This window comes from Centroberyx gerrardi, chromosome 7 (assembly GCF_048128805.1).
Source record: "Centroberyx gerrardi isolate f3 chromosome 7, fCenGer3.hap1.cur.20231027, whole genome shotgun sequence".
NCBI classification, from domain to species: Eukaryota; Metazoa; Chordata; class Actinopteri; order Beryciformes; family Berycidae; genus Centroberyx; species Centroberyx gerrardi.
In genome coordinates, this window is record NC_136003.1 from 20480947 (window position 1) to 20495566 (window position 14620).

At 41.7% G+C, this 14620-nt stretch overlaps 1 protein-coding gene across 2 annotated transcripts; it reads left to right on the top strand.

Moving 5' to 3' along the window:
• The first annotated feature begins 3014 nt into the window (after positions 1-3014).
• Positions 3015-6944, top strand: atp5pd (ATP synthase peripheral stalk subunit d). Of its 2 annotated transcripts, none has more exons than XM_071922877.2 (6): positions 3015-3051; positions 3971-4109; positions 4199-4295; positions 4913-4984; positions 5951-6013; positions 6626-6944. In XM_071922877.2, the coding sequence occupies exons 2-6, from the start codon at positions 3988-3990 to the stop codon at positions 6755-6757; spliced, it is 486 nt and encodes a 161-aa protein (XP_071778978.1). In that variant the 5' UTR covers positions 3015-3051; positions 3971-3987; the 3' UTR covers positions 6758-6944. The 2 variants fall into 2 exon arrangements, with proteins under 2 accessions (XP_071778978.1, XP_071778979.1); XM_071922878.2 differs by lacking the exon at positions 3015-3051 and adding an exon at positions 3216-3299.
• Positions 6945-14620: the final 7676 nt, after the last annotated feature.

Below are 14620 nucleotides of genomic sequence, written 5' to 3' on the forward strand. Positions count from 1 at the left end.
TCTGCCCGGTGCTTCTGTTAGTGCTGCTTCCTCTGGATAAGAGAGCGGGATAAGTGAGGGATGTTAAAAAACAGCTGTCGTTGCCTCTGACTGAACAGGATAGGTATCTGCCCATTTGGATCTATCCTCCAGCCACACAGGGTGTATGAGAAGACAGGGGCACATAACACAGAAAATGTGTACAATTATGAAGCATTCAGAGAGCATGAATAGATCTGTTATAAATCATCCATCCCTGAGGCATGAAAGGCAGCATCAGTATTGCGATTCAAAATGTTAATTCCTTAAGATGAGCTTTAGTCTATTTCTAACCTACACACAGTCATTAAAGCACAAAAGATTAAAGAAGAAAACGAGATGAGGGCGGCATCTATTTACCTATTTATCCTCGAGTTGTACCATCAACAGGAGCATGAACTTAATTACCTTGGGTCGTTTGCTCTCCCCAAACTGCACAGCTGCACCACACAGTGAGAACATCGTGTTGCATCAGCCGACTAAAATCGCTGTCCCATCAAATTGGGAATATTGGAGCGGATTCAAATCGCTTCTCTTGTCCTCAACTTTCACTGCCGTCAAACTGGCAGCCTGACACGATGCTATCGGGATGTTGCCAAGAATCATAATGATAAGAAATGAAGATGGAAATCGCATTTGAGAGCCCCGTGCCATTTCAGCCCACACTTTGGTTGTAAACCTATTCCACCCCCCAATTTCATGCAAGTGCATTTATCTCCATGGGAACAGCGTAGGTTCGCCCCCCTACTCTGACCGCAATAAAATCCAGAGAAAATTAGGCAAAACAAATATTAGGAATTAGCCTACAAATGCATGCCTGAAATGCCACGCCATAATCTCATATCAGTAATTTGCTGCCGTACAGTAACTTACTATTAACTTAACTAGCATATTAACTTGTAGCAAAAAAGTACATTCCACATATATTTAAGAATATGTTTGAAAATATACAATGGCCAAAACTAAAATGTTGCATGTTGAACACATTTATTCGAAATATAGCCTACTTTGGACACTATTTTGTAAATATACACTTTCTTCCTATGCGCTGTTGACAATACAGTATCCAACAAGAACATCCAAAATAAAATTTGGACACTCAAAATATCAAATGAATATCATCTAGCCTAACGTAACACGAACAAATAAATTGCCCAATTTTGTATATTTTGAATACTGCCTCATCAAGTATTTTATGCTCTCTGGGGTTACCTTACCTTTTGGCTCTCCTGTTCTCAGCCTTTTCTTTTAATCTTCGTGTTAAGACACATCTCTGCGGGGTAAACAGCTTTGTCTGACAGTTAACGTTAGCCTGTGGTCTGCCCTCTCACCGCGCTGACCTCTCGATCGGCTGGACTCTGGCGCAGTCAGCTTCGTCAAGCTAGCCACAAATAGGCAGAGTTATACCAGATGTTTGGCGATTTTACCTTCAAAATAAAAGCCTCGCGGTTACTCAAAAACCGAGTTGCAACAGATGTTCGCCAGTCAGAGTTTTATTTTGGAAAATGCTTACCGGGAGTTATATTGGTTTATTCCCGCTAGTTTGACATTAGGTGGTGCAGTCACTGCTTATATCGGGTTGCATCTCTTACACGAGTGTTGAAGGGGCTTATAGTGGGAACTCGTGACCAAGGGGGTCATGGTAAGTCAGCCACCACATCATGTGAAAGTATCAGTGGCAATCAGCTCAATTAAATTCTATTCAAATCTTCTTTATTGGCACCTACAAAAGTGCCTCTTGCCAATGCAAAATAAATAAATAAATAAATAAATGAATAACAGATCAACAAACAACTAATAAACTGCCAGCTGCTGTCAGCAACCACTACAACTGTTATACCTGTTACACCTGACATTAAAGGTCCAGTAATATCAAATCAACCCTTAATCACTTGCCACGTCCATCAGATTCACCCCCAACATTTTCGTTTCCATCATTAATCCCTCCTGTCTGAAAGCGTGATGCTCAAACAGTAAGTAGGCTACTGCAACTCCCTTTTTCCTCGTAGTATGAGAGGGAAGTGAGCCATCTCATGAAGCCAAAGACGAAAGAGACAGAGAGACTTTAATGTTCCTTGGGGAGAAATTGTTTTGTTGCAGCAACATAATCAAATCAATCAAGAAGTCCAGACTAAAGACAGATATAGCAAGTAGAGGCAATAATGTACAGTACAACGGATGAAAGTAATACAACAGGCCTAAATAAAGGTATGAGGGTGAGCTTTTAAACTGAAACGCTGCAACAGTTTCTGAGGAACAGTATTTTGCAGTATCAACAACTTGATACTGTAAAAGTTTGTCATATGCCGTCACTGATCTTCCTTATAATTCATGAAGTCATCAATACATCGGATTACAGTATTACTTTAAGTTACTGCAAAATATAAAAAATGAAAAAGCCAGAAAAACTTGTGAAGCCTTGTGTTTTACCCAATGGTTAATATTATGTTTGTTATTGTTGTTTTCTTTTTTTGTGTTATTATTCATTGACAATACATACAAGAAAGGCAGACTTTACTGTGTTATGTACTCTGCTGTATGTTTAGATGTTGAATATTTTGCTATGATTATTTGAAATGTAACCAATGTAACATGTAACCAATCTATATGTTTTTTTTTATTAAGCTGCTGGACTGATTACTATGTATGACGACTTCTTAGAACATGTCATTTTTGCTGTAAATGTGACTGTCTGTGCTTTCTTTAAATAAAGATTGAGCCAAAGACTGATTTTGTCGCCCTCTGCTGGATCCTGTTGTGAAGAGCGTCTTGCTACATTCTGCATGTTAGGGAAATGATTCATTCATATTTAGATGATAATATAAGCGAAGCGGTGGTCATGGTTTTGCTCTGATGGGACATTTGTGTGTCATTGTGTCATTTGTTTAATACAGTTGTGATGAATCGTCCCAGGCTGGCCAATGACAAACCACCCAGCAGGCGGCAGCAGCGTCTCACGCGCGCCGTTAATGTCCCAGCCCATTTCCGTTTCCGGTCAGACGTCAACACACCGGAGTCCACGGCCGCTACACGGTATGACATGTCGCCCAAATGTTCAACGATAGCAAAAACTAACAACTTTAAGTAACTCGTTTTGATAGTGTTAGGTGCAAACGCAGTTTATTCACGATCAAATGTTTACAAATGACAGTAAAATGTAACTGCTGTTTTGTATTCCTGCCTCTCAGTAGTCGTGTCCTGACCTTGCTAGCTATGTTTGCTATGCGAACTGACTTTAGCCAGCAGTGGAAGTAGTTAGCTGTATGGCTCGAGGTCTGTGGGTGAGCTAGTGTTAGCTAGCTGGCTGTTGAGTTAACTGTGCAAAAAAGAAAGAAAGAATAAAACAGTTTCTAGTGTTAGTGAGGGAGCAGGTGGGCCTCAGTACATGCTCTTTTCTCTCTCTTTCTCTCCTACAATCTGCATTCATCCCGTTGTCAGTGACAGTTTGAACACTTTAGGCATGTGGCTGCTGGCGCTTTTATCCAGAACGAATAAACTTGAATTCCCAGATCACCAAAATAAATAACAAGCTACCTGATTTTATTTCAGCTTTGGCTAGGGGACGGATTCCTGATCAAATCCTAGACATGCTATGGGTATAGTCGTTGCCTAAATGCTGCAGTGTTTTACCTCCCTAACAAAAGATACAGTTTTATATGAGAAAAGTATACAGGTATTAGAAATAGGAGAATTATTGGTCATTGTGAAATACAGTGAGACACTGCTTAACTCCTAATCTGAAGGGCAGACAGTAAAAATATGAAACATGGCTACTAACGTCTACTAATATTGAGGGGGACATTTCTCCTTTTCTCCCCTTCCTGTTATCCTACAATGATCATGTAACGGGCGCATGGAGATAGAAGTTATTTTTTAGAACAAATGGAGTGAGGAGAGGAGAGGGGACTTGCACCAGCAAAGTGTCAATCTTCAGTGTTTCTGTCATCCTTAGCAAACACAAACTGAAACATGGCTGGGCGACGTGCTGCTTTGAAGGCCATTGACTGGGTGGCCTTTGCAGAGAGGGTGCCACCCAATCAGAGGACCATGTTCAACAACTTGAAGACACGCAGTGACGCTATCGCTGCCAAGTTAGTATTTGTGCTCGCACAGCATCTTCATCACATATCTGGGCCTTGTAACTGTTTGGCATTAAAGACCATATTTTCTGTGTACACAGGCTGGCATCTTTGCCGGAGAAGCCCGTCACCATTGACTGGAGCTACTACAGGTCTGCTGTGGCTAAAGCAGGCATGGTCGATGAGTTTGAAAAGAAGGTAAGTGCATTGACTATTAAGTCTGGCTCTTGTGATATTGAAATGCGATTTGAATCTTTTGATAGACGTTTGATAATGGAAAATTAAATACGATATTGTGAATCCTCTGCCTTCTTTATTGGAACAGCCTATTCCATGTGCGATCCGTATGTTAACAACATAGATACACAAGTGACCCAAATAACTAGGAATAAATCCAAAACATAGCCAATACAAATGTGCATGAACGACAATACATAGTTTGTGGAACACTTTGATTACTTTGGCTTTTGAAACGTTTGCATCCAGTCAACAACTGTGAATCAGGCCAATGACACTCAGGATTTATACATTACTTTTTAACTGCAGGTGAAATTCAAACAAATATCTCCTGTTACTGATTTAGCTCACTTAATTGATGGATGTAAAAAAAATATATATGTTTTTTGGGTAGTCGTCTTTATGCTTGCTCTTATTTTTTTTTGTCACCGATGATTTTCTGATAACCATTAGCCTCAATAATGCCCGAGAGACTACAATCACCATAGAGATAAAACAGTTTTATCTCTATGACAATCACAGCATATCGAGTATTTTATCATCTAATGAATAATTTTTTTCTTTGTGTTTCCCCTCAGTTCAGCGCCCTGAGTATTCCTGAGCCTGCAGACACCCAGACTTCCCTCATTAACGGCCAGGAAGCCGAAGCGGTGAGTGCCATCTGTGCCCAGACTAATGATGCTGTGGCTGTGGAGCCTCACTGTTTTGTAATTGCACTCATAGCCCCGTTTAGAGCTCCCATCACAAACCATAGGACACAAGCATGTGAGAGAAGAACGCTCTTGGAAATCAGGTTGCAGAAAATTCATTTTGACACCATTTTACTCACAACATACACAGCTGCCATACTTTGAATGGTTTTAGTATAGGCAAAACAAAGTCTGAAGAAATATCTAATTAACAACACTGATACGGATGATCTACCTCTACCTGCAAGACTTGGCATTAATGATGAATGGGTTATTTCATAGCAACTGGCTGTTTATCTAACAGCAGGAATTGAGATATTGTTTGTAGGTCATGCTAGCTCATTCTGCCTCCCATCAGCATTTACATTTAAATAATATCAGTGTTGACAAGCTTAAACGTTGCGAATATGTGGCTCAAAGGTACAATCACTTGCAATCACAGCGAATGAATCAAGGGGCTTACTGACTGCTTTTGTTTTATTTACAAAACTTCATACATTTAAAGTTGCATAGAATTCTGTGAAACTACATTAGAGCATGTTCTATTCTGATCCATTTCTTGCTATAAAACATGATCATTGCCATTTGAAACATTAAGTCCCATGACCTGGTTAGTGCTTTCGTTTTGGAGGTTTTAGGTCAGATTTTCTTTCCAAGGATCTTGAAATTTCTCTCCAATGTGCTGGAAATGACATTTAACTGCTCAGTCCCTTAATTTTCGGTTGATGTTAAGCTGCAGACAGGAGAAATACACTCCTCATTGGAAAGTAAGGTATGAATTGAGAGGAAACTGGGAAAGCGTATGGGACTACTGTAGCTGGTAATGGTTTTTGTAATGCGCACAAGTTACAATGCAGTATTTGAAAATCCTACAAATTATACCCTTTTTTCATGCAGAAATGTTGCTTTTGTCTTTTTGTTTTCCAGAACACATCAGCAGCCGCCTACATCGAGGCATCCAAAGCTCGTATTGCCCAGTATGAAAAAAAGGTGGGAACTGTTTCATACTTTTTTATGGGCTAGTGGGCTTAAATAAAAGGGAAAAAGAGAGGATCCTGTTGATTAATTAGCACTCTTCCAATTATGTATCTTGAATACACACTACAGAAATAACATCAACTTGTCTCACAGGAAATCTCCAATTTAAATTAAGTAACACAGAAAATTAATGACATCGCCTCCAGACTTAGACCACTGATTGTAGCTACTGCTGCTTAGAGGCTATTAGTTAAAATGGGATAGGTTTGTATTAAATTTTAGCCCGTGGCTTATACTCTTTCTTACATATACTGTAGCATATTCTTGCAGTTTTATTGTTTGCCTCAGATAATGCACCAAATCAGTCATCCCTTTAGCTACGGTGGGCCCTCACAGCTGTAAAATTGCCCCACAGCTAGAAAAATGTGAATACAATGAAAATGTATCATCTGGCCTCAACACCTACTGGAGGAGAACTGGTCCCAGGAGCGAACCTGGGCCTCGCAACCAAATTTCTCCTCACCCCATACATTTACACGATTCTGCTGGAAGCACTGCATCAAATACCTCTTAACCTACTCTTTACCTTTTTTTGGTCCTGATCCGCTGTTCTTCCTCCCCCAGCTGGACAAATTCAAGAACATGATTCCCTTCGACCAGATGACCATCGACGACCTGAACGACACCTTCCCAGAGACGAAGCTGGACAAGGAGAAACACCCATACTGGCCACACAAGCCCATTGCTGATTTATAAATGCACTATAGCACTCTGACCAAAAGGCGTCCAATATAATGTATTTCCCCCTAATGAAAAGCTGTATAGTGTGTGTATAGAAGTCCTGTTTCATCCACTCAAGAGTTTATGAAATGGCTGAGAATATTGTTGTTTTGACAACTGTAAGGTCTATGAACGAAGGAAAAAAATGGAAATGAAACATTAACTGTTTAGTTGTGTATTTTATTTTCTACTCATTAAGGTAATTCCTAAAAATCAGTTCTAACTTGCATTGCTTTTTGCGGGTTGTCAGTGTTCAAAGGCCCTTTTCATAGATCCCTCCCAGGCAAACAACTGCTATTCAGTTACTGGATTCTTTCCCAGGCGTCATGAACAGAACTTGATCTGTTGGACAGTGTTTTCCTTCTAAATTTGGTATGGAATATCCTCCAACACTCACTGAAAGTCTAACCCTTGTGGATACCCTGATGAGTTTTTAAGTACACACTCCACCAAATCTCTCTCACCAGAGAGCAGCGTACGGTTTCCTTCCCTCGTGGCTTCAAGTGTTTGTCTTGGGGAATTGTAAATGTCTTGTCATTGTCAGTTCTCTGGATTACCAGGGGAGAAGCTCTCGTCTCTTCCCGTTGTATATTTTCTCATGTCTGCAGGTAGCCACGGCTTCGCGCTGCGCTTTGATGCCTCATTGTATTGGATAGATCCACTGTTGCATTAGACCTCTTCAAGTCATCCATCAACGAGCGGACAGCATGTCTGCAGTACAAACGATCGCGGCCCCGGCCCTTTTATTATGCTGTGTCAGTCTGTTGTTCATGCTTTGTTATGACTACAGCGTAAATCTCCATTTCACCATGGTTGGAAATATGAGCGGTCTCGTGGGGGGCTGGGGGGGAGCTTTAAACATAAAGCCTGTGTTCTGTGCTCTTTTCCCTCTACTGTTATTATGGCTTTGGTTTGTGGCCTAATGCAGAACTGGGTCCATCAGTGCAGACATGATGGAGATAAGTAGAGGAATGTACGCCAGTCCGACCGATGAATCTAAACTATTGCCACTCTCCAAGGATTCAGCATACATTGGAACCTAAATAATGTCATTCACATTATTGTAATGAGAAACTTTCTACCTGTGGGGGGCAGCATCTCTCTGATTAAGAAGGAGACGTGTCCCTTTACCGTGTCTCTAGCTTGCAGGGGAATAGTGTGTTCTCCCAGAGGAATAAAAACTAGACTTCTATAGTCATTTAAAGTAGTAAACCCCCAGAGATATTTACTCATTGCACTGTGCAATCAAATCATTTCAAAATCCATTAATCTGGGCCTTTTTTGCTTGAGGTATATGCAAAGTACTGTGATGTTTCAAAGTGGAAACTATAAAACTTTATGGTGCAAGATATACGTAGAGACAAATTAATTTCTAAGCATTCACTTTTTTCCATTTGGGTTAAAATGGCTTGAGAAGCCAAATTTTGTAGTAGTAGAAAGTAGAAAAGTAGGAGAGTTACAAAAATATTTGTCTTTAAGAACTTTTCTTTCTCACTAGCAAAACTGATAACAGGTTCCTTCCATACATCTCAAGGGGATTTTAGGTTGCACAGAAAATGTGTCATCTATATTCTAAAGCAGAGTCTGCCCTATACCTAAAAATCACAAAATATTGAAGGAAAATGATTGCCTGAAACTCCTACAATACAACAAAAGATGAAGTCTGAGCAGAATAGGATGATACAGGCAGTTCAAACTATTTGAAACAAAGAGGATAACTGAATTCCTCTAATTTCATTTATTTAGGTTTTAGACTAATAATTGCAAATCATTGTATTTTTAATGATTGTAAGTCAGGTGAGGTAGATACTTAGGCGTCTTTATCTCTTTTTTAGCTATTTACAGACTTGGCTAGGACCATTCCAGCAGAACTTCAGTTCAAGCACGTTGGTTTATTAGCTTTTCAGCCCACATATTTAAGAGAGAATAATGTGGAACTTCGAGTAACAAGAGTTGAGAACATTTGTTGTATTTGTCATTCAAGAGTTGCTGCAATTACCGAAGCAGGAGTGGAGGCATAAGAAAGATTTAAGAGTTGAGACAGTCTTTCAGCGGCCCCACATTTTTGACATAGCATGGTAAGAGGGAATTTCACTGTCAGCACATTGTGTTGCTCTCATGCCCCTATTGCCATTCTCTCTATCATTTCCCTACTGAGACATGCTGCGCATTCCACAGTAGAGCAGTGATAATCCTCCCAAAATCTATACATTATGTCATCCCAACGGGTGCTCACTTGCCCTGTCAGTCTGCAACTGGGTAAACTTGACGTGACTGTGGTGCAATATGAGTATACAGCTTTCTGAAGATGCCACTGGAGACCCAGATAGAAAATACTGCAAGTGGATCAAAGAGTTGGAACCGGCTGTGAGTCGAAGGGGATGAAATAAATATTCAGAGGCCTGTCAGTGTATACTGTTTTATTTATTTCCCATGTTTTTGGTCGCATTTACTGAAAATATTCTCTTTTTACATGTTTTCTGTCTTGTCAGCTGCAAGTGTGTTTATTCTCACGGACTCATTAACAAGGTTGTAATTTGTTTTTTTAGCTGTTTGCATTGGTTGATTACATCCTCTGTCTTAATCATCAGGTCAAAGGTGACGACCGTTTTTGACCTCTCAGAGCGCCGGCAAGGCCCTGGCAACATAACAGCATCCTGAGCTCTCATCGAGGGTCACTTGCTGTCAACTGTGCCAAGCTACTAGTAAAATGCGGCATGGCTGCGTGTGTGAGTGTGTGTGTGTGTGAGTGACCGACCCCCTGCAGCTCCACTTTCCCTGGGCTCAGCCATTCTTTCCCCAGCTGACCATTCAGCTGTTACCAACACTTGTCCGCTTGAAAACTGTTGTCATAGCACAGAACTCCGCACACTAGTCTACAGCCTGTAATGATTTTAAGGAAACCCTCGTGCCCCAGTGTGAGATGTTACCCAGGATCTATAAATCAGTATGTAATCTCATTTTTTAAGGGCTGCACAGAGAGAAATGAAACAAGGGGTTTGGAACCGGCCCATGCCTCGGCACGAGTAGAAAGTCTGTGTTTGTATTGCATGACATTGGGGTGTGTGCTGCGCTATGCATGAGATGGTGTGTGAGAGGCCCTGAATTCCTCTAATGCTATCCTGAATTAGACCGCGCTGTTGTTGGGTTGGGTTTCCATTTAACATGTGCTCACAATGTTGAAGAAGCATGCTCAAGTGCCGTTACAGCCTCTACTGGGACTCTCTAGCAAAGGTCACCACAAAAAAAAAAAAAAAAAAAATCACGCTACCTTGCTACACTTGCAAACAATCCCACATTATTCTTGAATTCTGTATTTTAGACCTATTTTGAATTTCAAAATTTCATCTAAAAAATGTCAGATCACATATTAAATCATATCACATATTAGGTTAGGTTTTACATGCTTGTGAGTGTGGGTGTCCTTTAAAGTTTAGATGACACATTCTAACTGCTGTATGTGAGTCAGATTATGAATAGTCATATGACTGGATATTACAATCAGTACCTTATGCTGTCCTCCAAGATCTAAAACGGATGCATTGTCTAACTGTTTCTTGAATTTAATGATGCAACATTTTAGAAGGTCTATTTGGGTCAAGATGGTTGTTGGCATATGGTTTTAAATGAGGATAGACAGACAAAAGCGCTTTGTCCATGACAGCCTGATACCCTCTAGAATATGTGAGTTGACGGTAGAAACAAAAATGTTATCCGAAAAACAAACAGCAGTAAGATGTACATCTTTTCCCACTTTTGCCCCATCCTCCTCCCCCACGAATCGATCCATCATGCTTTGTCCCAAAAGCAAACAGCTCACATCCGCTCCTGTGTGAAAATCTAAGTGTTCGCTTCCTACCTATCCATCACACCATCCATTATGCTCCTCATTTAGACATCCATCAAACGTCGCACATTCAATTACGCAATCCATCACGCTCTGCACTTGTCCCGCCGTGGCTCATGATCTTTGTCGCCCTACAATGCCCAAAGACGTGTGTTTCCCTTAGAGGCTAGAGGGCACGAACCCATCTCCCCCAGATTCTAATGACTGAATTTAGATAGGAACCATTTTTCCTCTCCTCTCTTCCTAAGGCCTCGACCCAGGTCAGGGGTCGGGGGGGTTGGCCTGGTTGCCAAGGAGGGTTCCCCCAGCGAGGCAAAGCCACTGCTGCTCATTGGACTGTGCAAACAGCAGATCTCCAGGCCTGACCATGAGTCTGACAAGCCTGAGAGCAGAGGAGCCTGGAACAGATCGCACTATCACAATCGGACAACAAGCATGCGTTGATGAATGACAGGTTGTATAGAGCATGCAACAACGCGTTCATTCAAAGCCAAGATTAAGTCGAGAGAGCTATAGTGACAGGCCCATCTTTTGTTATTGTGATCACTTCCATGATGGTCATTCATCCAGAATGCGTTGTATCAGTCACTGTGATGATAATACCTATGAGGAGGGAAAGAAGAGGTTAGAGATGAGAGGTAAAGTGAGGGAATTGACAGGATTGTGCCATTGCTACATATAAACCCTGATCCTTCCAAACACACTTAAAGGAATAGTTCACCCAAAGATGAAAATTTTGTCATTATCTTCTCACCCTAATGCCAGTTGAATCACTCCAAAAGAACTTGAATGAATGAAGACTGTTTCTTTCAAGCTCCAAAAATGGCAAAAGAAATTAACATCAAATTACTCAGCAAACAGCATAATCCAAGTGTTCTGAAGCCAAACAATTGCAATGTAGGTCCAACAGTCCAATATTTACCTCATTATCTTTTTTATTTATATTTATTTTATATTTTCCCACTCAAGGAGTTCTGGTCGCCCTACAGTGATCTGATGGAAGAGTTTTGCTGCCTTCCTGTGCTGCTCGTCAGCTCGTACTTCCGAGTTTTATAGTCGTTAATACAACTTGTTGGACACAGTGCGTTTGGCTTCAGAACACTTGGATTATGCTGTTTGGAGTAATGTTATGGTCATTTTTGCTTTCCTTTTTGGGATCAAAATAAACAGTCTCCAGTTGTTTTGGATAAGGCTGAAATGAAGCTGTGCCAGCTAGCTTGCTGTGTATTATTGTGACATATGAACTTCATCAGTGTTTCAACTGACATGAGGGTGAGTAGATGCTGACAAAATTTTCAGTTTTAGGTGAGCTATTCGTTTAAAGCCCACACCACCTTGACTTTACTATCCCAAGGCCATCTCAAGGCCAGGCGTCATGCCGAAATCCAAAGTGTGTGTTCGCACGCGTGTTTGTAACAGAATATCACGGAGCAGTTCCACCGGGACCCAGACATCTCAGAAAGAGCTTCATCTCCTCACAACAGACCACCAATCACCAAGGCATGATGACATCATGAGAAAGTTGTCCCCCTGTTGACAAGGCCTACTGTTGCCATGGGGCTGCTGAAAATGGCACTGCCGATCCCAGTAAATGAAGGTTGTTGGGGGAGGGGATGTGAGGGCAAGTAAATAAAAGTGCCATTTGCTGTGTGTTTGCTTGACGTCCTTCACTAGTCAGAGCCAAATTCTGCTCTATTATTGGGCTGCTGAGCATTGGGAGCCCCCGGTAGCTCGGCTGCAGTGGGACCCCCCACTATGGAGGACATCGCTGTATTGGCATGTTTGCTGGGGTCCCCTCATGTGGCCTTTGGGAGACATGTGAGCTGACAGCAGCCGCACTCATTCTCTGAAAGTTAATTGAGAAAAGAGAATGATGTAGAACAAAAGAAAGAAGGGGACAGTCTTGTAGGACCAGACTACAGGACCCAATAGGACCAAATCACCATTCACAAACAGAGGTGATTAGTCATAATGTAGATGTCAGCCAAGACAGTGAAATCTACATGAAAAATACCCTAGCACAGCAGTGTGAACCTTTCTATCAAGGCAGATGTGTATATCAGCTCTTCAAGACTATGCTCAACAGACTTTGGCTATCAAACAGGAAAGCAGAGTAGATAGTGCTACATTTGGGTCAAAATCAAGATCTATAATGTCAAGATCTTCAGTAGAAGGCGCTCTTTTGTGTGGGGGTAACTGCGTCAAAGAAGAAAAACTAAATCCAAGGCACTCTTAATAGAAAAAGGTTTTAAAAAGCCTTTATTCCATTGGCTTGTTGAAAGAACAGGTTAAAAACAAGGTTAACTCCAGCATGTTTCGGTATTGGCCTTTCTCAGGGAAAGCAAAGCTTCAAACAAATCCATGTTCAAGATTTTGGCTATTACTACTGTACATTTGTCTAGATGTGATCCCAATGGTCTCTATCAACTTTAAGCGAGAGTTGTCCTGAGAGACTACCATCAGCCAAAACTAAGTAACCCTGATCTTCAAACCATCTGATATTGAGAGATGAAGAAAGTGCCTGGTCTACCTCATGCACACCGCCCTATTCCTCAGTCGAAGCGCATAATTCCCCAATCCCTTTGATACCCGATATTCAGACATGCAGGCCCATGCCGTGACCCCACCATCACTTTTTGCTAGAGACACCCAACACCCCTCGCCCTTAATCCTGCCATATACCCCCGCGGAGGGCGAGGCGGGGCGAAGGAGGCGGGCTGCGAGGCGCTTCACGACTGGAAAACTCACGACCCACGGGGGGATTAGAGGGCATTCTGGGAGGCGCCTTATTGACTTGTCGACTCTCTCTGTCCCACCTCATCCCGCTGATGTGTTCATCCTTATCTGATGCCTGCTGGCTCGAACTTGGAAACAAATCACATACTTGGAATTGTAATGTTACATCTGCATTCAATGTAGTTAAACCAAAACAGAGTTCATCTATATCGCTACAATGATTTTGAACGGCTCAAACACACAAATGTTAATTATAGGCACAGTAGACAAAAATGGATTTTTGGTTGTGCTGGTTATTTGATTGATAAGGTATGTCTTTGTTCCTTATGCATGTAATTGGAATGATTTAACCAGTGAAAATAATTTGGAGCAGAATTTACAGTCGTGGGCCTCATGGTCCCCCCAGTTGTGGGACTGGAATAACAAATGTAAAACTGAAATATAGATAGAACCCTATAATCTTAAAATCAAGTGGTTTATTAAAGCATTTTTAACACTTGAATAAACAGTTAATCTCACTTTGATGTTTGTAGTCTCACATTATGTTGGAATCTGACCAGATACGTCCAATTACAATCCATTACATTTGAATAGATTTCAAGCCTTGCACTAAAAGGAATACATAATATTCCACAGAGTCCTGGAAAGTCCTTCTCTGACTAATCTTTGACTGTATATGAATCTGAAAATTGGAAAAACTATCTTGTGAGTGTGAAGGCCGCATTACAGAAGCGTCAGAGCAGTATTGTGTCAGACTGGAGGTGTTAGGACTGCAGCTGCAGAGTGAGTTGTGGCTTCAGTGTGGGTGGTGGCTATCTCGCTGCTGGGGCGGTGTGTTTATGTGCGCTGGGGGTAGGGCCACGTGCACAGTGCAGGCATACACACACACACACACACACACACACACACACACACACACACACACACGCGCGCACAAAAACCACAGAGGCCCTATTGATTCCAGCTAATCAAGGCGGTGGGGTTGGGGGAAGCTGTGCACGCGTGTGTGTGAAGTCAACACATTCCCCACATTCCAGCACTTCCCAAAGAGGCATAAAATATTAGCCACCGCACTGAGCTCACTGGCTGCTCTGTTCTGGCCTCTCATCTCTCCGAGGGTCCGGTCCTCTTGCTCTTTCACTCCGTTGCCCTTCTTTCTGCCAAGTGACTGTGCAGTTTGCTGCGACTGCAGTTTTCAACACTGCTTGTCTTTTTTTTTTTCTTTTTTTCTCTTCTCTCTCTTTTTTAATTCCACC

Bases quoted from the DNA above. Each gene is read 5' to 3' on its own strand.
- atp5pd (XM_071922877.2), top strand. From the start codon at position 3,988: ATGGCTGGGCGACGTGCTGCTTTGAAGGCCATTGACTGGGTGGCCTTT. The intron at 4,985-5,950 runs GTGAGTGCCATC...TTTGTTTTCCAG, and splicing joins ACGGCCAGGAAGCCGAAGCG to AACACATCAGCAGCCGCCTA. The intron at 6,014-6,625 runs GTGGGAACTGTT...TTCCTCCCCCAG, and splicing joins TTGCCCAGTATGAAAAAAAG to CTGGACAAATTCAAGAACAT.